Raw genomic sequence first — 25,513 nt, 5'->3', positions numbered from 1 at the left:
TGAAATTATCAATTGATTGTTTCTAATTAGTAGAGATTGCACGATGAACGAGAGTAGAGTTAAGTCAAATAGTGGTAGTTTGAATGCAAATCGTTGAAGAAAATGATATATTATTTAGCATAATATGGAAATTGGAGACTTCAACAAAGAAGCAATTGTTAGAAGGAGAGAAATTATGCATGTACTTGCATGGTTGAATCATCACAAATATCTCAATTTTCTTATTTGTGAGTCTTCTTCTTAAAATCGCTCATTAAATTATTTCAACTAATAAAGTAAGTGAAGTAAGTTATTTTAGGACTTGTCTAAATGATTCATGAAAAAACTTGGATTAAATCACGATAGTACTAGGTGAGCCAATGATATTTAAGATAAATGAAATTTATAACTCACTTATCTTAAACATTATTAGTCCACATACGATTAAAGTGATTTAACCCAAAAAAATTCATGAATTATTTAGATAACTCCAATGTGGTTTTGTAGCTTAATAAAAACTAGTCAATTTCCAATGCGAATCTAAAAATATCACTTATGAGGGAAACCAATTTCATTTGAAAGGTATCAAATATTTCATGATTGGAATTTTTTTCAGTATACTCAATTTATTTATTATGCAAAATTACGTCAGAACTACTCAAACATGATTTTAACTCAACGAGATTATAGAATTTGAGTTCAATTAAACAAAATGTATTCTAGAGTAGAAATTAAAATTCGAGTGAAAAATTCACAAAGAATGCTAAAAGCGTTATTATCCAAGTCTCGAGTTCAACATTGTCGGTGAAAATAAAGCACATATTATAATCAATTGTTCATCCTTTAACACGAGCATCCACGATGAAAAAATTAGACATTCTCATTAATGATAAATACTCAAAACTAAAAAAATAAGTTCGTTGTCACAACGGAGGAAGAAGCACCAGAGGACTTGCTGAGTTCAGGAGTTTGACTTTGGAATCAGACTGTGATATCGAGCTGGGAAGGAGAATAAAAGGTAAGGGTAACTCGGTTTTAGTGCGTCTTGAGTCTTGCATGATTTTATCGCACTGCATGCGTTTGAGATGAAGATGTTTATATTGATTGGCATTGGATTATGATTATTGTACTGAACTGAGAAAATGTTTTCTGGAGGCTTCGACCGAGTGAACTTATTGAGACGTGTGTCTCCGTTTTCTGAGAGGCTTCGGCCGTTTACTGGTTTATGTCATTACTGCTTTCTTGTGGATGTTTTGATTGTTGTCGTGGTTGATGTTGGGATGGATCATATACTAAGTGTGTGCTAAGTAGCTATATGCTGTATTGATATTTGTGCATATGCGTTATTGGATTATATTGTGGAGCCTGTGTGGCATATTGTGGAGCCCGTGTGGCATATTGTGGAGCATGTGTGGCATATTGTGGGGCTTGTGTGGCATATTGTGGTGGGGCCTTCGTGGCATATTAAGTGGCAGGTCAATGGTTTTCATTACATGTGACTGTCCCGTCTTGCGAGACGCTTTTGATTGGACCTGTCTTGGCAGTAACACATAGTTGTACCACATGACACTCATTGAGGTTGTTGATATCTGAATTGATGTTATGTTGTTGAGGTTGTTGATATCTGATTTGATGTTATATTGTTGAGATTGTTGATATCTGATTTGATGTTATATCGTTGAGATTATTGCTGTTTGATTTAAATCTGTTATTATGTTGCTGATATCTGATTAAATTTTATGTTGCTGATATCTGATTAAATTTTATATTGCTTATATCTGATTAAATTTTATGTTGTTGATATCTGATTTGATTTTATGTTGTTGGATATATGTCGTCATCTATCTGGAATTAAGTTGCTAGCTTATGTGCCATGTTATGCACTTAAACTTTAATAACATGTTTTTCTCTTTTATATGTGGTAATTGCATGTAGTTAACCCTTTCTATTTGCTACTTGTTGTTTGGGCGCTTAACGCTATTAGGCGACGGAGAACCCTCGATGGAGCTTGGCCTCAGTACGAGCCGAAGATGATGACTTTAAGATTAGTGAAGGACCTAAAGAGTAGAGTCGGGTTAAAGGCTAGAGCCTTGGGTTAGAGAGCTTACCGTTATTGGTTTAAGCTCACCTAATGATTTTTAGGAATTTATGTTTGAATTTCCGGGTAGATTCCGATGCTTTGCTTTCATGCGGTTCCCCGATGCTGAGACCATAGGAAGTATGTCCGATTTATGGCGTCCTTGCATTGTAGATTCTTCGTTGAGTTGTTTCTATTGGTTAGGTTTTGTAGGTTGGGTGCTTTCGTGTTTACCTTCGGGTACTTGCCTTATTCAAGGCTTGATGTAAACCTATATGTAGATGAGAGTATGCATGACATGTTTTAGAAACACTTTGAAGAGAAAAAAATATACTCATGTTTATAAATCCTTTTGAAAAACATTGCATATTTATTTTATCAGGTTACTATGGTGACCCCCGAAATTCGGGGTGTTACAGTGAGTGTAAGTTAGAGATGAATATAAGCCTTTAGATTTTAAAATAATAAAGGGTTAAAATCGGGAGTGGCTTTAAAGACTTACTTCTGGAGTAAATGGAGACATCCTCTGCTTAATTTATTTATTATGCAAAATCACGTCAGAACTACTCAAACATGATTTTAACTCAACGAGATTTTAGAATTTGAATTCAACTAAGCAAAATGTATTCTAGAGTGAAAATTAAAATTTGAGCGAAAAAATCACAAAGAATGCTAAAGGCGTTATTATCCAAGTCTCGAGTTCAACATTGTCGGTGAAAATAAAGCACATATTATAATCAATTATTCATCATTTAACACGAGCATCCACGATGAAAAAATTAGACACTCTAATCAATCAACGATAAATACTCAAATCTGAAAAATAAGTTTATTCTCTTAGCAAATTTTGACTATTTGAGATGTCCACTCACACCCATTAGTCCATTAAGACATTGATCCATTAAAACCCCACTTTCTCTCTCCTTTCATAATAACAACCTTACATAACTTCATAATATCTCTGACACAATCCTTAGAGGGAAGTCAAAATTGATCTTTGCAAAAATTCATAGAATGCTGGAATGCATCTCCTTCAACTCACTCACTCCTTCACCATCCAACCTCCCTCCACCACCACCACCTCCTCCACATTCCCAAGGTAAGAAAAACCCAAAACCTTTCACTCTCACAACCACCACCTGTTTGTTCAAATGCCTCACTGAATAATCTGGTTTTGATTTTCCAGGAAACTCAACTGAAGAAGAAGAAGACACACCCATCACGAGTCCCAATGTCTCACACGAGTACGACCTCGCCGTGCAGACCCACTCCTACAACGAGATCCGCTCCATGGTCCTCGCCCCTCCACAACCAGACCTCATCGTCCAAGAAAACGAAACCGACCAAGACTCCCACCACCGCCACGTCCTCACCCAAGTCCTTCAACCCGACCCGGATAGCGTCCGTGAAGCCCTAGCCACCGCTAAACCCACCAGCGCCACCGTCACCCGCCTCGTCTCCTCTTACTTCGACCACAGCCAAAACGCTTCCCACCTCTGCCTCCTCCTCTGCGGCAGCATCCACCGTGCTCGTCAAATCTACGCCCCTCTCTCCGACCTAATCGGCATCCTCGACCCTTCCTCATCCCTCTCTCAGCCTCAATGCGACCGCGCTTACGACCTCTTCCTCCAATTCGACCGCCACGAGAACCCTTTTCTGTTCCCCCACTTTCAGGACCTCCGCCGCAGCTTCTCCAACCTCCGTAGCCACATCCAGCTCGATCGCCGCAAATGCCGCTCCAGAATCCGCCTCCTCCGCCGCGCCACCGCCGGCTGCGCTGTCTGCCTCGTCGCCACCACCGCCGCCGCGGTGGTATCTGCCGCGCTCTTCGCCGTGCACGCTGCGGTTGGGTTTGCCGCGGTTGCATTGACCCCCTTTTGTGTTCCTAAGAGTGAGAGGAAGGTGCGTGAGAGGTTGAAGCAGCTTGATGCTGCTGAGAATGGTACTCTTGTGGCCAAAGACATTGACACCATTGATAGCCTCGTGGACCGGCTTCAGACTGCGGTGGAAGGCGATAAGGCTCACGTGAGGTTCGCGTTGGAGAGGGGGAAGGACCGGCACGCGACGCAGGAGGTGGTGAAGCAGCTTCGGAAGACGCAGCTGGTGCTTGAACAGCTGCTTAATGATCTTGAGCAACATATCTACCTCTGCTTTTCCACTGTTAACAAAGCCAGACGTTGCCTGCTCAGAGAGATAAGCCTTCATCAAACTTTGTAGTTAGATTTTTGTGTTTATTATGAGATAATCACTTCTGATTCATGATGCTTGCAAACTGTTTAGGCATGCACAGAAACTGATCAACGATTGAGGTAGTGTTTGCTAGATAAGTTAGAATAGGGCATAACATGTGAATCATTTTCTACATTTGATGCTTATTTGTAAAGAATAGAGAATAAAAACACATAAGGTAAAAAATGGTATATCTTGGTTCCATTAAAAAGGTAGAACCAACAGAATAAAATTTATTGTTCCATTCTGTTCCATGTGTGTGCTAAACACTACCTGGATGTGTAGGCTCTCTGTTTATAATTTGTGGTATTGTGTCATAGATCTCAAGTTAACATGCTTTGTTTTGAAGAACCCCTTAATAATGTATTCATCATTCCATTCATTCATGTATGAGGTAGCATTATCTACTAGGGCTGTTGGGACAATTTTAATGAATCGAACCACACCTTGAACTTGAACCTAAATAAACCTAGTTTGAAAATAACCGGATCATTTCCCGGTTCAATTACTTAAATCGCTTTCTGTAAAACATATTTCACGAACTGGATTGATTATTATTATTTATTTACGGTGAACATATAACCCACCATTTCTGCTGAGTTGTTTTCCAAACCCAAAACCATCGTTTTGATACTCTGCCTTGTGCCTTAATCACAAATCAGTGGGCTTTTTCTTACAAAACCCCAAATCACTGAATGAATATCTCCTTTCCTTACATAGTGCAAATGCTAATTCAAATCTGAAATCCCAAATTCAATACGTACCCTAACACTTCATTTTGTTATGCAATTCCTTTGTTTGCACCAAATATTCTGCCTGTTCGTTTGCGATTTGCCCCATCTCTCCACTAAACTAGTTATGCTAAATTGCTAATTGAATTAACTTTTTAGTACTGTTATATTGGTTTTAGATCTCTAAGATTGTTTTTGTCTCTCTGGTTGTATTCTGTTTTCAGATGAATTCTTCGTTATTTTCATTTTTGCTTCTGGATTCTTTGTAACTAAGAAGGTTTACTTTTCATCTGTGCTTCAAGAATGTAAGGTTTTCTTTATTACTTCGGATTTTCAGTTTTAGTTTTTGTTATTTTTAACTCTTGTATGTTGTTGTTGTGTATTAAATGAGTATCCCAAGTTTGTTTGATAATCTATACAAGACCACTAGTTGCTATTAGTTTTTCAATCTTTGTTTGTGATTGGGTTCTTTTTGTATCAGTTTTTAAGGCCTTTGTTTCTAGATTACTAGTAAACTAACTACCCTCTTCAGGCTTTCTCACTTAAAAGCCTTGAGTTTGAGCAACTGTTGTCCTTTTCAAATAATTAAAGAACCTCATAAACACACGTAGGTAAAATGTTATAAGCTTCTAATGTAGATTAGACTATTAGAGCAATTTGATGGCGTAGCTTGCAAACAAGCTGCATCCTTTGAAATCTAGCTGTAGTGCAAAGGTCTCATAACATCTACACGCTTAGGGTACACTTGAGCATATTCAAAATTATAAAATACAAAATTTTAATATGAAAACAACTTTTAATTCAATTGCAATCTGAATACCTTGACAATGAGACAAAGCCTAACAAGTAACAACACTTAAACAACCTGTAGATACAAATTATTTAATTAAAATATCAAAGCTCATGTATTACTTTGGAGAAATTCAATATGAAAGTAAGTTGAATTGGGATATTCTATCGTGTCTGCTTGCTCTTAGTTCATTGAAAATATAACTACGAGCATGAGGAGCTGCTTAAAAGTCCAACTTTTAATCTTTACTTTTATCATTGATTGAGGAGCTATCTACTCCATCTGAGACTAGTTGATGTACCATTTCAGAGGTTATGGCTTAAAAAGTGTAACTGTTGAGACGATCCTAAATGAGTTTGAGTTGAATCGAGCCTTCGGTTACTGATCCCAGAATTCAATATATAAAAAGAGAGGTTGATGTCTTGGAATATTGTAATTTTGAAGTGGCGATGGTGTATTAATATGTGTTGTGTGCATATTTCGAGCTTAATTGTAAAGAAAGACTTGAAAGAGATGAATGATTTCATACATGAAAGAGATGAATGATTTCATTTTAAGAATTAGCAATGCTGTCAAGTACATTAAGTCCTATCATTCTACACGTGGTAGATTCAACTCAAGTGCTGAACCAGAGATTAAATGTTTGGTTTGACTGGATGATATCCAACACAAGATGTTAGAAATATAAAAAAAAACCCTTGACTTGCTTAAAGTACATGAGAATACTTATGTTGATTGAGACTTTCCTCGTTCAATTTTGTTTTTTTTAAAAGATGTTTTATGATATTACAATGCGTATTTTTCCTTTTTATGATGTACCAAGAAGCTACTGAGTTAGTTTTTTTTTATAGGCAGCTACTGAGTTAGTTAATTTATCGTTTGAGTAACAAAACTTATAGACATTAAATTATTAAATAATTTTTTTTCACCCAGGTATCCCACAGCTAGCCGCAAATGCATTACATTTTTTGTCCCCTTAGTATATGACGTTTGGGTCATTTGGAGCCCCTAATTTTTTTCACTTGATTTAAGTCCTCCCAGTTTTGCTAATTAAACAAGTTTAGTCCTTAATTAATTTTTCATCCAATACAAAACCGTGTTTGCTGACTTTGCAATGATGTGGCCAATTTAATTTAATTAGAAGCCACATCAGCAGTGATGTGGAGAAATGAACGACAATGGACACTTCTTCTTCCCTCTCTCTCCCATGCGCGCTTCCTATTGTTTGCCTCAACAGCAGGGGTTAATCCTGATCTTCCAGGTTCCAGACAACTCCTTTCTTCCATTTCGAGTGCTCCTTTCTTCCACCACCGTTAAAATTTTCATCCTAATTATGCATTCATCACTTTTGATTAATTCTCGTGTTCTTTGTCCATGCAACTCCACACGGTACTTTCTTGAGGGACCGGGTAAGGTTGAGAGTACTACCACCAAACTCAAATACATACATTGAGAGATAAAGTACATTCAGAAAACTCATTCATTTCATTGCTCGGAGAAAAGGCCGCGATAAATTTGATAAGATAAGAAAGTGCGAGTAAGCCGATAAAAAGGTAGGCACTCTTATCTTTCCTACGGCACCTTTGTTGGGGTTTACTATAGTGAGGAGCTCGAAATAGATTTTAGGATGATAGGAAATAGGCACATTTATTTGCGTATGGTTGTTCATCATCATCATTTTTTATACTATTAATTCGGTTTTTTGTGGGATTTGTCTAACGTGCACAACTTTTTTATTGTGTAAAGTTACACAAGGGACATATGACTCCCTCCCTACAACTAGCCACTAATCATAATTAAATTAATTAGATTATAATTAAATTTTCTACACACGAAATTCTTGGTTTACCCTCCAAATAAGAGTTAATTTTCAAATCTTGCCTCCTATCTTTCTTTCTTCCCACTGGTCTCAGACTCTCCGTCTCCACGCCACCCCAACCTACCCCACCGGCCACCACCATCACCAACCTCTCCAACCACCCCCAACCCAGAACCGACCACCACCACCAACCTCTCTCCAAGCCACCCACCACCATCACCAACCTCTTCACGCCACCCTGAACCCACCACCATCACCAACACCAACCTCTCTCTCCATGCCACCCCCAAGCCATTCCCACCATCATCCAGAAATCGAGAACCCACCCACCACCATCACCAACCTCTTCACTCCACCCCCAACCCATAACCCATCATCCAGAACCCACCACCACCCCTCAGATCCTATTGAATCAAACCTCAACTCACCACATCCACCAGCGATCCAGATCAGGATTCGATTCAACTTGCTTCCATCCTCGACATTCAGAAGGAGGAAGACGGGTGGGGAGAGAGGACAATGGAGCTGAGGAGGAGGAAGACGGCGGCGACGGATAGTCCGACGACGAAGAGAAACTTTTTCCAACTTTTTACACAACTTTTTCCTTGTATACTATAGGGGGACCCGTTTTTGTGTCGCTAGAGAAAACCTACATAAACAAATTCAAACATTGCACTTCATCATAAATCAATACAAAATTTTATTCCTCTAATAAACAATACTATGGCAAGAATTTTACCATATTACCCTATATTCTTTTACAAATTAAATTTAATTAATATGGTAAAATTAATTATGGTAAAAAAATTTAAAAACAAAGCAGGCCAGTTAATTATTATTTTTTTTTTGCTGCAAAGGCCAGTTAATTATTAATCGAATTGATTATAAATTAATTATGGTGCATGTCTTGATTAATTTTTTTTAGGGTTTGTGTCATGTTTTGATTTTGATTGTGTGGCCCATATGAAGAACGCCGTCACCATTGGATTAGTCTAACGGTCAGGAACGTTGCTGTAGAGGTGTGCAATTCCGTGCGCATCAAGTACTACCCCACTCCCTTCAGTTCAAGCCATTCTCACTATTACACACTGATCGCGCGCCAAAGAAAACCCTAAACCCTTCTTCTCTGTTCGCAGCGAGAAACAAGAAGAAGAAAAAACAATGAGCCACGCTAGAACCGAAGGCGTAACATTCACGAAGGAACCCTACATCGAAGATGAAGGACCACGCAGAATGTGAGTTAGCCAATTTCGTTATGCCCCTCTCTTCCTTCGTTAACTTCGCTTTTCGCAAACTCTGTGTTTGATTGTTTGTTTGTTTGTTTGTTTGTTGCAGGAAGAGCATGAAATTCTCCACGCTCTCAGAATCAGAAATTGGCAAAATCGCCGCTGTTCAAGTCTACAGTAGCAAATTCTATGATAGCAACCTAAAACCCATCGAGGGTGGCTTGTTGGATTCCCACATGGTACTCTCTACGTTTCTATTGCTTGTTTAGTTTTGAAAATTATTGCCTAGGTGGCGTTCTCTTTGTAAGATGTGTCGTTTTTGTTTCGTTCGCGATTCTGGTGTGGTTTGGCATATAGTTTTGTCGTGTGTATTGGGTCCGCCGTGAATCTGGAGTTGTTTAGAATTTCTAACTACAAAACAATGCACTACTATATAGGGTTTATGATGATGAGATGGCTGATTTTGTAGTATGAAGGTATGGATGAAGTGAATACCTGTTCAATTTGCGAACAGGTTTTATAGATTATGACTTATTCGACTTGGGCCATTATGTGAGTTATGGTTGATTGATAGATACTGTTTATTTACCAGGTGATGCTTGTTAAGTGAAATTGCTCAGTTGAAGTCAAATTAATTATTGAGAGGGAATGTAGGAAGCTTCATAAAGCACGGGAAAAGTGTGTGTGCCTCAAAATGCAGTATGGCGTTTTGGGTTCCTTTGCAGTCAACTCTCTACAGCCCTCTCTGCTGCAAAATCCTAACCATTAATTTATAGTTTTAATGGTGAAGATTGATTTAAATAAAAAAGTGATGAATTATTAAAAATCTTCAATTAGTTAATTAGAGCTGCTGCACGGGCAGCAGCTGCTGAGGATCCAACTGGTTAAAACAATACCAGAAGTTACCATGCAAATATTGTTTTTGTTGTTTATTTTCCATTCTCAGATTATAAAGCTAATTTTAGTTTTAGCTCCTGAATTTTAAACGGAAATGAATGACTAGAGTACTAGGCATCACATGTATTGGGTTGAATAGTGTCTTCACTCTTCACAGGAATTCAGTTTTGGGTTGGTGCATCTCTATAGATTTACTTTACTTTTCTTTCCTTTTTCTTTTCTTATGTCAATTCCCAGTTTTTCTTAAATTTTGATTATTGATCAACAAATATCTATTAATAGGTTTTTGGTTTAAGAAGTATTTCCTTTTCACCTTTATAACACCAGACTTGAGGTTTTTCCCCTCTCTTTAATGAAGAAGTCCGGTTAATGAAATATTTGGTTGGATAATATTTTTTGTGTGGACTTTCAATCTGTTTGATCATATATTCTTCTTTCATAATGCTCAAGTCTTTCCTTGCATAGAATGCTTTAATAAAGCATTTGTTCATACTTCAGGGCCCTGCTAGTAGGCAGATTGTCTGTGCAACATGCAATGGGGGCTATGCTGAATGTCAAGGGCACTACGGATACTTACCCCTTGCCCTTCCTGTTTTCAATGTTGGATACTTAAATACTATTGTTGAAATACTGAAGTGCATTTGTAAGGTATCTCAATCTTCTTGTCTTCCTTATCTGATCTCTGTCTGAATTTTGGTTTTTTCTGTATTTATAAATTATTATAAACACAATATTTTTCTTGTTTTGTCTCATTTCTATTAACTTGACTTATAACTCCTAATAACATACATGTCTGGACGGTCTAGCCTTAGGAATTGGTTTTTTGAAGGACTGTTAAGTTTATTGCTTTAAGAACTCAAACTCGAATCATCATCCGGCCTTTGGTTTGGTGGTCTCTCACTTGATGAGTTTGTGATAAGTGGATATTCTCCCTCCCCGAGGGTTGAGATTTGAGCCTCCTTTAGCACTTAGAAAAGAGCTTAAAATTTATGTTATCCATTTCTGTCTAAAAATTCAGATTTTGCTTATTCGATTTCAATTTGAGCTTTGTTTTGTTCAGGCTTTTGTGGCCTGTCACTTTCATCAACTTGTGATAAGAGCTGAGTGACTAAACATAATTGTTACTCTGTCTCAAAAGTGTATAGTTTATGAACATGCATAGAGCTTGACAAAAGGGAAAAAAAGAAGAAAAATGTAGGTTATACTATGCCCAAAATTCTTGTTATTATGCGTAAAAGTCCTTTTACAAACTTGCATGTCATTCTGGTTACTAATGGACATTCTATTTCACCCCAAGCATTTTTTTGTAACTGTTATTTGACATGTAGTTTCTTATATTGTATATAGCATGCTTTTCAATATGTAGTTTTCTAAAAATTCTGCTTAGTCTATATGTCAATGTTTAATGTTTCTTTTCAGGGTTGTGCTCGTATTCTCCTTGATGAAGAAACCCGATTTTTTTTTTTGAAGAAAATGAGAAGCACCAAGGATGAACTGCAGAAGATTAAGTTGCTTAAACAATCCATATTAAAAAAATGTAGCAGAGTCGTGAAATGCCCATATTGTGGATATACTAATGGTTCGTTTCATGCTTTATTCTGAGTTTATCATTGGGATTTGTTTGAGGGTTGTGTTTTGGTGACTTAATTTCAATATTCACTAGAAACATAATTGCTTTAACATTTTTGGAGCTCATTCCATCTTAAAGGATATTATGGATTTAACCTTAGCATATTTTTATTTTCCTTTTGCTTATTTATTCTAAGCTATGAATAATTGCTTATAAAATTTTAATTGTCTGCAAGAAGACCTTTAATACCTAGTTGGCAGCTAGAATAAGGGATCGAGTGCAACAACCTGAGATAAACATATTTTTATTTTCTATTCCGGCCTATATCTAATTAACTATTTTAGAATGCAATTACTTCGAGGCTGATTCTAAAGACTAACATTTCAAAGAACAGAACCTTCCAAGTAAACATGACAGCTGCAGAAGTTCAATGACAGCTGCAGAACCTTCCAAGTAAACAGATTCTAAGAAAAAGGCTACGATAAACTGGATAAAGTCACTTTTAAAAAACCTTCAACCAACTTCATAACCACTTTAGGAGTGAGGATTAAATATGATTATGTGTTAATGCCTTTTAAGACATGTGCATTTTTGAAACTTGGTGGTGATATTGATGATGACTATTGTGATACAGGTTTAGTAAAGAAGGTTCCAGCATCGCTGAGCATCGTTCATGATTGCTCAAAATGTAACAACGATATTGTTGCAGAGCTCCAGTCAGCATTTTCTTGTATAAGGGAGTATAGGGTGACCTTCAACATAACCTCTCGAATGCTGAACGCTCTCCATGCTCTTTCTCTGTTCAGGAGGATGCTTGATGAGGTAGAAATTTATATTTATGCGGATTTTTTTTCGATTTTCGGGCTTTCTTTTCCTTCTCCTTTCCTATTGGAGAATGGATTGATGAATTTTAAGACATCATGAATGCCATGCAGTGGTTACACATTTAACAATTTTGTTACACTTTGTTGTAGGACTGTGAATTACTTTATGTTGCTGAAAGACCAGAGAAGCTCATCATAACAAACATTGCTGTGCCACCTATAGCTATTCGACCTTCGGTGATAACGGAAGGGACACGAAGGTAATGCCAGTTTTATTGTATATGTCTTTTCCCCCTTTCATTTTGCATCATTTGATCTCTGATGGGCCTTTCACACCTGTATAATCGAAGAAAAAAATTGTGACAGAGCTGCAGTGTTGGGCCAAGAGAAATTATGGGTGTTGGTGCATAGTGAAATATGAGTGCTGCTAGGATTAAGGAGGGAAAATGTGAGGGTGTATGTTAATGGAACTTGAGCCCCGCATTGGAATCATGAGATTCTAATGTGGGGTTTTTAAGGCTTCGGGCTCTCCAACTACAACAACTTGCTTTTTGTTGTATGGTTCTCCCAAGGTTCTTATGAGGGTAACATAATGTGCTTGTGGCAGTAAGGTATGGAGTGGAATGAGGACTATTGTGCATTGATATGAGACAAAAATAATGGTGTATAAGGAGGGGAGCGTATTGGTGGCTTAGCTCAGGGAGGGCAGAGTATGTGTATCAGCTCTAGTAATCATCTCTCATTGCTGCATTTCTTCATTTCCTCATTTCAGTATGTGGTTCTGTTCATTGAGTAGTATGTTTCCCCTGTGAATCTCCTTGAGCTATATCCTATTGTCGCTATTACCTCTAGTCCTTATCAAGTTTGTATAAAAGCTCCCAATCCCTGCGAGGTTGATGTGATTAAAGATGGAGTAGATCATGGTAGAAATTGAAATTCGAAGGTGACTCTGGAAAGGGAAATTATCAACAATCACACTAGGAACAGTAGTCGAAGGTGCATGATGTCAAGGAGATGAAAAGAGAGGAAAGATGCAGCGGGGCTAAAAGGATTACTAACTTGATCCCCTGCTCTGTCTCAGCTTCAGTCATTCTTAGTTTAATAAAATTATAAAATTATATGACTGTTCCTTATGGTTTTCCCCTTGATTTGTGGCAGCAATGAAAATGACATAACGGTGAAACTAAAGAAAATAATCGAAGAAAATGCTGGTTTACGCCAAGAAGTAGAAGAATCAAAAGGCTCATCCAAAAGTCTGGTATAAGAGTGCATTTTAAGTAATTGAATTTTACTTGTAAAGCTGCAATGACCTTACATATTTGGATGATTTGTTTGTGAATATTATTACGAGATGCTCCCTTTAAGCCTATAAGGAAAGACAGATTTTCCACTTTATTATATGCTTGAAATAGGCTTTTTCATTTTTTTTTGGACGTTTATGGTGGAGTGACTGGTTTGTGTTGGGCTCTCTGTAGAGCATGTGTCTCAGCTTGTGTTTCTGTTATATCTTATCTCTAATTTGCTGCTGTCTGTGTAGATAAATTCTCTTAGGGAGATATTGTAACCGATTTAGATCTCTTCACAATGTAGTTTCTGATTCATTCTAGAATATTCTTGTTCTCTCATGTATCACTATCTTCTGTTAATTTTCCCTCACTTTGTTGTTTCCATTTAGCTAGTGAAATCTAACACATCATTACACCGTATATATATTTTAGTCTTTTGGAATTTATACTTGTTGTAGCATGCCATCTTGAAGGTTTCCATACACCCTTCTGGTGTGGGATTAATTCCTGTTTGGGCACGGACATTTCCCTAGCTCAAATGTGCTTCTAGTGGCATTTTGAACCTTGCACTCGTGGTAAAGTCAACTCACATAGAGCCAAGTTTACCAATTGAGCCACATTTTGTGGTTGATTCATTGATGTTTCTTTTTTAAAAAAAACTAGTTAAAACTGGTATTGTACTCTACTATAGAATTAATGCTTAATGTTTTGTTGATTTGAATCAAATACAGTCTAGACACTGGTTTTGCAGTTTGCTTTGTATTGTTTGCATTTATCCGCTCTCAGTTTTTTTTCCCTGTCTTGAGATTGTTTATTTTGGTTCTAGGATGTAATAGCATTGTGATTGTGTTGATAATTCTTTGGTTTAGGAGCGCTGGGAGTTGCTCCAGATCGAGGTTGGTCAGTACATAAATAGTGATGTTCGTGGTCAACCACAACAGGGCCAGGAGAAGAAGAAATTGGATGGTTTTGTTCAGCGCCTTAAGGGGAAGCAGGGGCGTTTCCGTGGCAACTTATCAGGGAAACGTGTTGAATTTACTGGCAGGACAGTAATTTCACCAGATCCTAATCTAAAGATTACTGAGGTCAGATATTTAAATCTTTCCACACATGTACTTCTATCCTTTACTTGAAGCATAAAATAATAAACTAATAGAATACAGGCTTAATTGCACTTTTGGTCCCTGATCTATCATGCTTGTGTGATTTGACCCCCAAATGGTTTTTTGGTCTCTGAATTTTTTATCTGTGACAATTGGGTCCTACCGTCAATCGCTCATTCAATTCCAGACGGAAGTCGCCTACGTGGACGGTGGACTTCATTAATGACTTGGGACTGGTAATTTTGCCACTAGGACGCCATTGGGATGCCACTTCATTAAAAAACAAAAAACATAAAAAATAATTAAATAAAAGAAACTAACTAAATTAAAACTTAAATTTTAAAATTTCCAAAATTAAACTAACTCCCTTCTTCATCTTCTCCCCTCCCTCTCACCTGAAACCTTTTTTCTGGTCTTTACCATCCCTGCCAACCACCGCCACCAAGCCGCTTTAGCTCCATCTTCTTTCTTCCATCTTCCTTTCACCTCAAACTCCCCTCTCCTTCAAGCCAACCACCATCAGACCCATGATTGAGCAACAAGAAGGGCAACCTGAGGTGAGATCTTTCTTCTCAAAGAAGAACAACCCCAAGGTGAGTCCTTTCCTCAACCTTCCCTCTCCTTCAAGCCAACCACCATCAAACCCAGTCACCATCGCAGCCAGTTTCGCTGCCGTGAAAAGGATCGCCGTTCACCCACCCTGTCCTCGAGCACCACTGCAGCCTCCGGTGAACACAATGCTGCCAGGTCCTCCTCCGCGAGCTTCTTTCTCACGCCCACCACCCTATGCTCCTTCCTCCTCTCCTCGCTCCTCCTTGAACCCTCTCAACCCCAAAACCCTCCTCCGTCAAAACCGCAAAGGGTTTCACGGTGTAGATCTGGGTTTGGGATTATGTTTGCTTCGTTGTGTGTATGTCACTATGTCAAGGCTCTGGCAAGGGAAGAAGGTGGAGGTCAAGGCTGAGGTGGTGCTGCCAGTCTGGGCTCAGGTTGTGTTTGGGTGGGATTTCTGGCTTTGGTTATGGATCTTGACTCCATCTCCACCCTTCTAACCTTTTCCACTTCGGATTCGTCTTCAACGACCACTGCAGTGGATTGCTATATCTGATTGCTGTGTATTAGAGTATACTTAGTGGTTTACCACGTGAGTCTTCTACTAGACTCTTTCTTACTATTGTTGTCTGTAAATATAGACCTAATGTAATAGTTCTATTCACTTTGAGTAATAATATTTCATAATTCAGTTAGAGTTAGTTTTCTCCAAAGTTAATATGGTATCATGAGCTTCTCTTCTCGGTCTTGCCATGGCTGACGAAGAACCTATCCTTGTTGATCCTCTCCGCACTCATCCACTACCACCTCTGCCACCTCTTTCTTTGCATCATTCTTCTTTGCTTTCGCACTCCATATTGTCAAGCTACCGGATTTGAACTATCTCTTATGGAACAGCAAGTCAAGTCAGTATCAAGGGGCATCCTCTTCTTCGTTTCCTTGTGAACCCACAAGTTCCTGTGCGATTTCTTACAGAGGCTGATTGTTTGGCTGAACGCGAGACCGAAGCGTTCCTTGCTTGGGAGGAACAGGATCAATTGCTTCTATTCTGGTTACAATCAACTCTTTCGATGTCGATTCTCAGTTTCTCACCCCGTGTAATTGGATGCTCTCACTCCTTCGAACTTTGGGAGGGGATTCACAAGCATTTTCAGTCGCAAACTCGTGTGAAATCGCGCCAATTGTGCACTGGGATGCATGCAATGACTAATATAGTGGATGAGGAGGTATATATAGTTCATCCTTTGGGTTTTGTGGATACTAATATAACACTTGTTTTCAGGTTGCCTAAAGCTATCCATGGCCTGAAGCAAGCCAGTCGTGCCTGGTTTGAAAGGCTACAAACCACTCTTCTCTATTTTGGTTTTCAGGGCAGCAAATGCGACTCTTCTCTGTTAATCTACAAGGACATTTCTTGTACTGCCTACTTGTTGTTTATGTCGATGACATTATCCTTACGGGTAGTGATTCTGTCTTTATTCAGGTCCCGGTGACCAAACTTCATGGCATTTTTGCTCTCGAGAAGCTGAGTTATTTTCTTGGTGTTGAAGTGTGATACTTGTCTGATGGTTCTCTTCATCTCACACAGTCAAAATACATTCGTAATCTCTTGCTTCGAGCTGGCATGTTTGAGGCCAAACCTATTTCTTCTCCTATGTGACGCTCCGCAGTATCTTACCATCATGCGGTCCAAACTCACTTTTTATGTTAATCATGTATGCCAGTTCATGTCGAAGCCAATTGATCCCTATTGGACTGCTGTTATGCGTATTCTCAGATATCTAAAGAGCTCTATTTCTGTGTGTCTTTTATTTGTTTCAGGTTGCAATACCCATCCATATGGCTATTATTTTGAGTTACCCTGAGCGTGTTACACGTCACAATAAAGAGAAGTTGAGACAATGTGTGAGAAATGGTCTTTATAAGTATCCTGGTGCAAGGCAGGTTAACCGTGTTGGAGGTCCCAAATGGTTTGTAGTTTCACTCCTCCTATATGGACTAACTAATGTTGATCCAATTTTACCTATTGTGCCAATTATGTAGAACCAATCATTATTTTGCAGGAGCTTACATTCTGATAATAGGAAGCGTCTTGCTGATGAACTGAAAGAAGGTGATATTGTTGATCGTCATTTGGAAGATGGAGACGTTGTTCTCTTCAACAGACAGCCAAGCCTACATAGGATGTCTATGATGTCTCACAGGGTAATTTATTAAAACTAAAATGTAGAATATCAGATTTGGATCACATTGCAATAATCTCTTTTTGCTTATGCAGGCTAGGATTATGCCTTGGAGAACTCTGAGATTCAATGAATCTGTATGTAACCCATATAATGCTGACTTTGATGGTGATGAGATGAACATACATGTTCCCCAAACCGAGGAGGCACGAACAGAGGCTATTTTGCTTATGACGGTAAATCATTGGATCTCATTGTCATAGGATTGCATGTTGACCATTTAAAATACAAATGGGTCCAATTTTCACTACCTGATTTTTTCATCCAAAAAATGATATCCACAAAAAAATTCATTATCTAACCACCTGCTATGACTCTGATAACCCTGCTGAATATTCCATTGTTACGGGGGCTGGGCCCTTAAGTTACTTGTATCTTTTGGGTTGCCAATCTAGCTAGACTAGTTTTTTTTTTTCTTTCATTCATGCATTTCATGATTTTGTTTCTATTTTCCTATGTACTGCTTTCACACTAGGCATCTTCCCATCCATGTAAGTTTAGTAAAAAAATTATTCTACAATAAAACCTTTTATACAGTTTCTTTTCAAAAGCTATTATTTTTAGCTTGGTTATGCAAAATGGACCGGCCGAACCGGTTTAACTGAGAGCCGCTGGTCCAGAATGCTTAAAAAACTGGACTGGGAAAAAACCGGTCAACAACCAGTGTAACCGGTAAAACCGGTATAAACCGGAAATTTACCGGTTCAAACCAGCTAGTGTGCTCTCAACTTCATCTTCAACCTTGTGCAAGCTACCACGGCAGACTTTGCGCGCAGCCTCCTTGCATCGTGTAGGTGCAGTGCATATTAATTTTTAGTTGAGAGAGAGAAGATCATGTATGAAAGGAGGGAAAGAGATGAAAACTGAGCAAAGAAATACGAAGATGAGAAAGGCAGACTCTGACGGCGCATGCTGCAAACAAAGTGATACAATTTTCATTAGGGTTTAAGTTTGCTTAACCATTATTTTGGGCTGGGCTTGAGGATAACATTTTTAACAAAAGCTCAATGTTTTTAACTTGCTAGATTTTTCCTTTTCATAAAAATTTGCTAGATTAGATATTTAGATTTTCCTTTAAAAAATTAATAATTTAGATTTAATGTACATTTGGTTTTCGAAACCAAGAAAGAACACATTTGGTTTTAAAGAGATCAAACATTTTAAAAATCGACTTTATTAGACGTAAAAGAACTGATTAAGCATAAAAGCTTTAAAGAAATAAACTAAGGTATATAATTAATAGAGATAACAAGTGGTGACTCAAAGAAGTCACACATTGCCTAGATTAGCTAGTGCACAAGTGTATATATAATAAAGAACACACACACCCATTGCCTTAAGCCTAAGGTTTTGTGGTGTTGTGTGGTTCTAACTTATGATTTCTAACAATAATATTTAATAGATATATTATTTATGTTTAGTGAGATGACATAATATAGAAAGTTTAATAATCACTTCAAAATAAATTATAAAATAACATTAGAGTGAATATAAAATAGTTTTTTCTTTTGATATATTATATAGTTTTTTAAAAACTTTTATTTAATTGTTACGGTTCAATTACGGTTCCACCATGGTTGAACCTTTAAACCTGAAACTGGTACCTCCACTGTTTCAGTGATCAGTCCGGTTTTCTAAACATTGATTTTTAGCTTCTGACAGTTGAAGATAACTTTTTTCCCCCTAAAAACTTACATAATTGTTACTATTTTTTCAAACACTTTTAATAGAATGCACAAACAAACAGGCCTAAGCACTGGTTTGATTTTGCGTTTGGATAATAGCTTCTTAATGGTATGATTCTTTAATCAAAGTAAGATTAACCCCAACATGTGCTCTGATTCGAAGGTTTTAGTTAGACATGGTTTAACTATCATTATTTACATGTTCAAATGTTGCGTGATTTGTTCAATTAAGTGTATGATCCTCAACAATCGTAAACATTTGAAAATGTTCACATACAGTGTTGTTGTTATTCCATGTAGACCTTACTGAGTTTTTCTTTATTTTCAGGTGCAAAACAATTTGTGCACACCAAAAAATGGCGAAATTCTAGTTGCCTCAACTCAAGACTTCTTAACCTCTTCCTTTCTCATAACTAGGAAAGATACTTTTTATGATCGTTCTACTTTTTCACTTATTTGCTCATACATGGGAGATGGCATGGATCATATTGAACTGCCAACTCCTGCAATTATCAAGGTGAGAGTTTTAGATTATAAACATGATACCTATTTTAACAACTTCCTGTATTATGCAAATTTAACCAATGCAGTTGTTGAATAATGTCATATCATATTGGTTATGTAACCCAGTCTGAGGTAAATCAGATGATTTAGGTGTCATAGGTATGTCATATGATAGCCAACCAAGTTATATTTTAAAAGCCAGAAGACATATTAAAATAAAGTGTTGCAATGCAATATCAACTATTTTAACTTGTATGATTGGATTGCTGAAATAAACACTCATAAAAAGTTATTTAGTGGATAAGAGATAGAACCCAATAGCAAAGGGGTCAGCATAGGGAGCAATTGTTGGGCCAACACAACCAAAGGCCCAAGGATTTGGAGAGTGTACTCCAGAAGAAAAAGAGAAACATGGCTAGGAGACAGTTATGGGTAGTGGGGTGTCAGTTGTAGTAGAGGAATAGAAATTGGGGGACGGAGTTACATGGGAGAGGGGGTGTGAAAAGTGAAAAGAAAGAGAGATACTGCCAGGGGCTTGGGACCTTCAGTTTTAGAAGCCGAGGTACAATTCTATTGTGTTTGAGTTCTAGGTACTTTTAAATTCTTTGGTTTCATCAATAAGTATGCCAAAACTTACTCTTGGGGTCTCTTTACTGTTCAATGAAGCCCATCTCCTTCCATTCTTTTCTACGAGCCTGCTTGTATTTCTTCCCTTCCCTATGTCCCCCATTCCTTTTTACAATATGCCAATATCTATCATCAAGTTTATTTTTATATTTTCCTTTCTATATTCTACGTATAGCCAACTTTTGCTGCTAGTCACTTGAATCACAGGATTTTACTTATTAGGGACATCTGTTAAACCATGAAATCTGATGATCTGTAGTTGTTCCTATTCCTATATCATTTTGGGTTAACCTTCTCTTTTTAGGGGGCGCAAGAAAGGTAGGAATTCAGTATGGCTGCCCAAACCCTTAGCAAATTGGATATGGCAATATCATTGAAATTTGAAACAACTATGGGCTTAGAACGAGAGTCACAATAAGAACAAGAAGTCAAGAACAACCCTATCCCAATGCGAAGTTGATGCATGGGTAAATCCATTTTGGCATGCGTACCGGGTACCTTTTATTATTGGGCTCCTGTAAATATGAGCCAAAACAATTTTCAAACTAAGAAACTTGGGTACTTTTTAGGTACTACTTGGGTACAGTTTTATCAAATATAGGCCAGGGCGGCGCCTTGGTGGGTTCTTATGGCCGGTTATTGGCTCTCCGCCATGGCCGATATCCTGCCATAGCCCATAGGCCGCCATTAGCAACCTTGCTTGGGTACTTATTGAGGATACATTAACCAAAATTAATTTTTTTATCAGTTTTTATTCCATTTATGTATACAAAAATGAATCCCTTGTATCACACATAAAAACCTTGATACCCTACATGTATCATCAATTTGCATCAATGTTGTTCTTTCTTGATTGATGGTGAATAAGGTACTAAATTCACATTTTCTTTTAATAGAGTATCCAACAGAAAACAGAAATTTAACTGAATCTGGGAATTGTATTATTCAACCCAAATAACACAGAATACATCATGCCTTTATATAGGCACGGTTCAGTAGCTTCTAGGAGAAGCTTACTATTTACATTTAACTAACTAACTAACTATCTTGTAGTTATTTCTATTAACTATTACATAGTATATACTCTTATGTCTTTCTTGCATCAGACTCAAATATCAATTTCTCTGATATGCTTAGGTAGTTTTTACCACAAAGTATATTTTGATTTTTTAACTTGTTGAAAATAATATTTATGTATATATTTATTTTCTGTTTTATCTCTTTCTCTTCTTCCCCCCACACTCTGTTTTTTTTTTCTGCATAATAAGATCATATGCATATTGATATTAATATCAACATTGTCTTTCCATGCCATGTAGATTAGTAGCTGGAATGTGTTTTCCACTATTAATCTATTAAGCTGCATGAACCAAAATCTGTATCATTGATTCAATCATGTTTACTAATTTATACAACCGGTGTATATATTCCCATGATGCAATTATTCTTTGCAGCCAGTTGAGTTATGGAGTGGTAAACAGTTATTTAGTGTTTTATTGCGCCCACATGCAAATGTGAGGGTATATGTGAACCTTACTGTTAAGGAGAAGACATACAGCACAAAGCTTGATGACAGGAGAAGAGAGTTTAAAACCATGTGCCCAAATGATGGATTTGTTTATTTTCGCAATAGTGAGCTGATCTCTGGACAACTTGGAAAGGTTACATTAGGTTAGTAATTCTAAATTTACTAGCTTTTCACAAGTTGTTTGAATTTTGTTAATGCAGTTTGTGTGGCTTGGTGAAAGTTTCCACAATATAATAAATGTTGGCCATTTTTTATTGTTATTTAATCATTGAGTTTCCACCTGGATAGATATGATAGAAAAGGAAACCTCGTTCTGGTTGTCAAAACATTGTTACTTCTGTATTGAGAGTGTTTATTGCCCTTTTGGCTTCTTGCGTTACTGCTATGCAAAGGAGTGTCTGGTGAAGAAGAAAGTGAGAAAACCATATAGATGTTAACAGCTGGAATGTATTTAGATCTTCCATCGTAGTGCCTCTTATGTTATGTCATGCAAATGTCAAATTGAGAGTGGAAAAATGTTTTTCTTAATGTTTCTGTTCCATTCTCATTCTTTGTTTGAATGGAAAACAAATCCAGTTGTTTGTCTTTCTGGGTTGTAATTTTCTTTTCCAATTCTGGTTTGGTAGCTTCTTAGGTGTTTTCGGTCTTGCTGGTTTGTTGCTGTTGAGGATTGGTTTTGCTTTTGGGTTGATGGATGGGTCGTTGATCACTGTCATTTTGCTTTAGGCTGTTATTCTAGTTTGTTTTTTTTTTCTTTTTTCATTTTGTTTTTCGTGGTGGCTATTTGCTGCTACATTTTCTTCTCTATGTATTCAGGTTTAGCACCCCTTTTTCTAAGGTTGAATGCAATTCTTTGGCTTATAAAAAAAAATCAGTTTTTCTGAGTTCTGGTAATTTATGTCAACTAACCATTAACATTACTGCAATACGTCTTTCAAAATGAGTGGAAACAGTGGTTGTAACATTTTTGCGAGCTTAGTTTGTTGCTAGTTGTAGTTTCAAAATGAATGGCTTCATGCTTTAACATTTGGTGACCTTTGTTTTGCATGAGTTCAGGAAATGGCAATAAGGATGGACTTTTCTCTGTGCTACTAAGAGACTATAAAGCACAAGCGGCTGCTTCTTGCATGAATCGTCTAGCTAAATTGAGGTACTATACCTGCCTTTTAGGTGGTAACATTAATTTATTCCTTATGATGTTTGCTTTTAAGGCAAACTGATTTAAATGAAACAAAAAGAAATGCTAGAACTTCAAAAAAAAGCTTTTAAAGAACCTAGATGGGTGGGTCAAGTGAGAAGCAAGCATGAGCTCAGCTGTTGAGGACTAATGGTGCCTTTGTGAAGTCAGGGTTTCATTTTGCATGAAAGTACATATGATGAGGGTAACATCAGTGACCGAAGTGATTCAAGTGCCTAGTCTCACCCGATAGGAGTGTGGAAATCCTGCAACAACAACAAGCATTGCTGTTAACATATTTCTGTTAATAGCTTCCAGTTTGTGCATTTTGTTGTATTTTGAGTCCATTGGTTGGCTGGATTTTGAACCTTTAATGATATGCTCTGATGCAGTGCTCGGTGGATAGGCAATCATGGGTTCACCATAGGCATTGAAGATGTCCAACCGAAAGACATACTGATCAACAGGAAGGATGAAACAATTTCAGATGGTTACAGAAAGTGTGATGATTTTATAGAAGCTTTCAATAAAGGAAAGCTAGAACTCAAAGCTGGTTGTGATGCTGCTCAAACATTAGAGGCTCTGATAACTGGTGTATTAAATGGCCTACGTGATACGGCAGGGAAGGTATTCGTTCTTTTTCATTAAATATTCTTTGTTTTTGAAATTTGGTGGCCATTAAACTAAGTGCAAATCATGACTCTTGTCTTTTATAAACAACTTTATTTCTTTGGTTTATTCATGTGATTAAATTAGTTCTTTTTGTGTGAATACCTCCCAGGCTTGGTGGGTAGATAAAACAATTTTATTCTAGTTCAACCGACTTATTATAATTTGAAATTTTTCTAGGTATGCATGCAAACCCTGCACTGGAGAAATAGTCCATTGATCATGTCGCAGTGTGGCTCCAAAGGATCTCCTATCAATATCAGTCAAATGATTGCCTGTGTTGGTCAACAATCAGTTGGAGGTTGTCGTGCCGCTAATGGGTTCATAGATCGGAGTCTTCCTCATTTCCCTAAAAAAGCAAAAACCCCTGCAGTATGTTAAGTTCTCATTATATGGAACTCTTTAATGTTTATATTAATAGAACTCAATCTACTCACCCTTAGTACCTTATTTTCTTCTGTTACTTCCCCACTTATTGCTGTATTTTAGGGTTCTAAATATTAGGGTTTTACTCTAGGAGGAAAAGACCCTAAGATTTAGAACCCTAACACGTATTGTTATGGATAACATTATCATCTGTAACTTGATAAATAAGAGGGGCCTAACAGGCAGCAAATCCTACTAAAACATCTTATCTATCTGAAAAGGCTGCTTAGACTTCTTTCCTTTTATTTCTTTTGTGGAAAACCATGAATAAGTCGAATGATAATTGTCCAACCATTTGGCTTACAGTGTCACTATATGCCTACGTACAAAAGTTAACTGGAAAAGTGCAGCTCATGTATTAGTCTTAGATTCTTAGTTTTGTGATGTTATAGAATATAAGGGTTATTAGGGTAAGTTCTGCACTGATACTTGAACTATTTGTATGGATCGAAGGAACTAGATTAACTTGTTCCTTCCCAACACAATATCAATCTCATATCATACCGTTCGGATCAGGATTGTTTTTTCCCCTTTTCTACTTAAATTCCATTTTCAACAGTAAGCCCTGGTAATGTGAGAAATGACTGAAGTGATAATTCAATAGTGAAATAATTGTGTATAGGCATGCCTATGGAATATATGCCACTTGCTTATCTCAGGATTGACAATAGAGTGCGATAATAGCAGTGTCCCATAGGGGAGCAGTTTGAGGTCGCGGCTCAGCACATTTGAATTTGCGGCCATAGTGGCACCTACACGGCACTACAAGGATGAAACAGAGGAAAACCTTAACTTACCCCTCAAAATGTTAGTATTAGGTTAAATATTAGGGGTAATTTTGGGGTTTCAGTTAAAAAGGTGAAAGGGTAATTTTGGGTTTCCGTTAAAAAATGGAAACACTCCTCTGATTCGCACCTCAGTTTTTCCCATGCACGTCTAGCTTCTACCCATCATTCATTGACCAAGCCACCACCGTCCAGACATTTGAAAGACCGGCGAGGCTCCTGGGAGCTTCTAGCTACCATTTGTAGCCCCAATAGTTTCTATTCTTCTCATCCAGCAACCTTCAGAACAAGAAAGAAGGAGAGTAGCATAGTAACTAAGGAACAAGAAGGATGTGGATTGAGTAGCAGAACATTTTTGGGGTATGACTATGAGTATCTGGGTCACATTAGAACAAAATGAAGAACGAGAAACGAGGGTAGTATCACTAGCGTCACAACTCACAACAGAAGAATAGCAACGATGTTGAGGGAATGTCTCGGAAAGAGGCCAAAGGGGCATTTAGGGTTAGGGTATTTTTGAAATCAGTATATATATATATATATATATATATATATATATATATATATTGCGTCAAATATCTGGTCTCAAATCTAGGTACCCTCCTTTCCCAATTTTGAAATTCTTAGAATTTGGATTTTACTATGCTTTTAAGCTTTGAATTGGGATTTACTCAAATTTCACCGGCATGGGATTTTACAAGTGATTGAAATCGCTGAGTTATTCTCAAATTGTATTTTTTTTGTTGAGATTTTAAGATTCAAAACAGGATTTTAACTACCATGATC

General features: G+C 37.5%; 2 protein-coding genes across 2 annotated transcripts in view; both read left to right on the top strand.

Moving 5' to 3' along the window:
• Positions 1-2,942: 2,942 nt before the first annotated feature.
• LOC130729798 (UPF0496 protein At3g19330-like) lies at positions 2,943-4,537 on the top strand. Its single transcript, XM_057581634.1, has 2 exons — positions 2,943-3,155; positions 3,243-4,537. Exons 1-2 carry the CDS (start codon positions 3,071-3,073, stop codon positions 4,271-4,273), a joined length of 1,116 nt encoding a protein of 371 aa, XP_057437617.1. The 5' UTR covers positions 2,943-3,070; the 3' UTR covers positions 4,274-4,537.
• A 4,141-nt stretch (positions 4,538-8,678) lies between these two features.
• LOC130729797 (DNA-directed RNA polymerase III subunit 1) overlaps positions 8,679-25,513 on the top strand; it is a 31,506-nt gene continuing 14,671 nt past the window's right edge. The window contains exons 1-16 of the mRNA XM_057581632.1: positions 8,679-8,860; positions 8,961-9,090; positions 10,247-10,396; positions 11,168-11,327; positions 11,953-12,140; positions 12,293-12,402; positions 13,301-13,400; positions 14,298-14,513; positions 16,905-17,053; positions 17,147-17,288; positions 17,362-17,502; positions 19,340-19,528; positions 21,597-21,813; positions 22,727-22,820; positions 23,240-23,474; positions 23,697-23,888. Coding sequence (XP_057437615.1) covers positions 8,787-8,860; positions 8,961-9,090; positions 10,247-10,396; positions 11,168-11,327; positions 11,953-12,140; positions 12,293-12,402; positions 13,301-13,400; positions 14,298-14,513; positions 16,905-17,053; positions 17,147-17,288; positions 17,362-17,502; positions 19,340-19,528; positions 21,597-21,813; positions 22,727-22,820; positions 23,240-23,474; positions 23,697-23,888 — 2,487 coding nt within the window. The 5' untranslated portion in view covers positions 8,679-8,786. The remainder of the gene's footprint in view (positions 8,861-8,960; positions 9,091-10,246; positions 10,397-11,167; positions 11,328-11,952; positions 12,141-12,292; positions 12,403-13,300; positions 13,401-14,297; positions 14,514-16,904; positions 17,054-17,146; positions 17,289-17,361; positions 17,503-19,339; positions 19,529-21,596; positions 21,814-22,726; positions 22,821-23,239; positions 23,475-23,696; positions 23,889-25,513) is intronic.

This window comes from Lotus japonicus, chromosome 1 (assembly GCF_012489685.1).
Source record: "Lotus japonicus ecotype B-129 chromosome 1, LjGifu_v1.2".
Taxonomy (NCBI): Eukaryota; Viridiplantae; Streptophyta; class Magnoliopsida; order Fabales; family Fabaceae; genus Lotus; species Lotus japonicus.
This window is presented reverse-complemented; position numbering and strand designations above follow the sequence as displayed.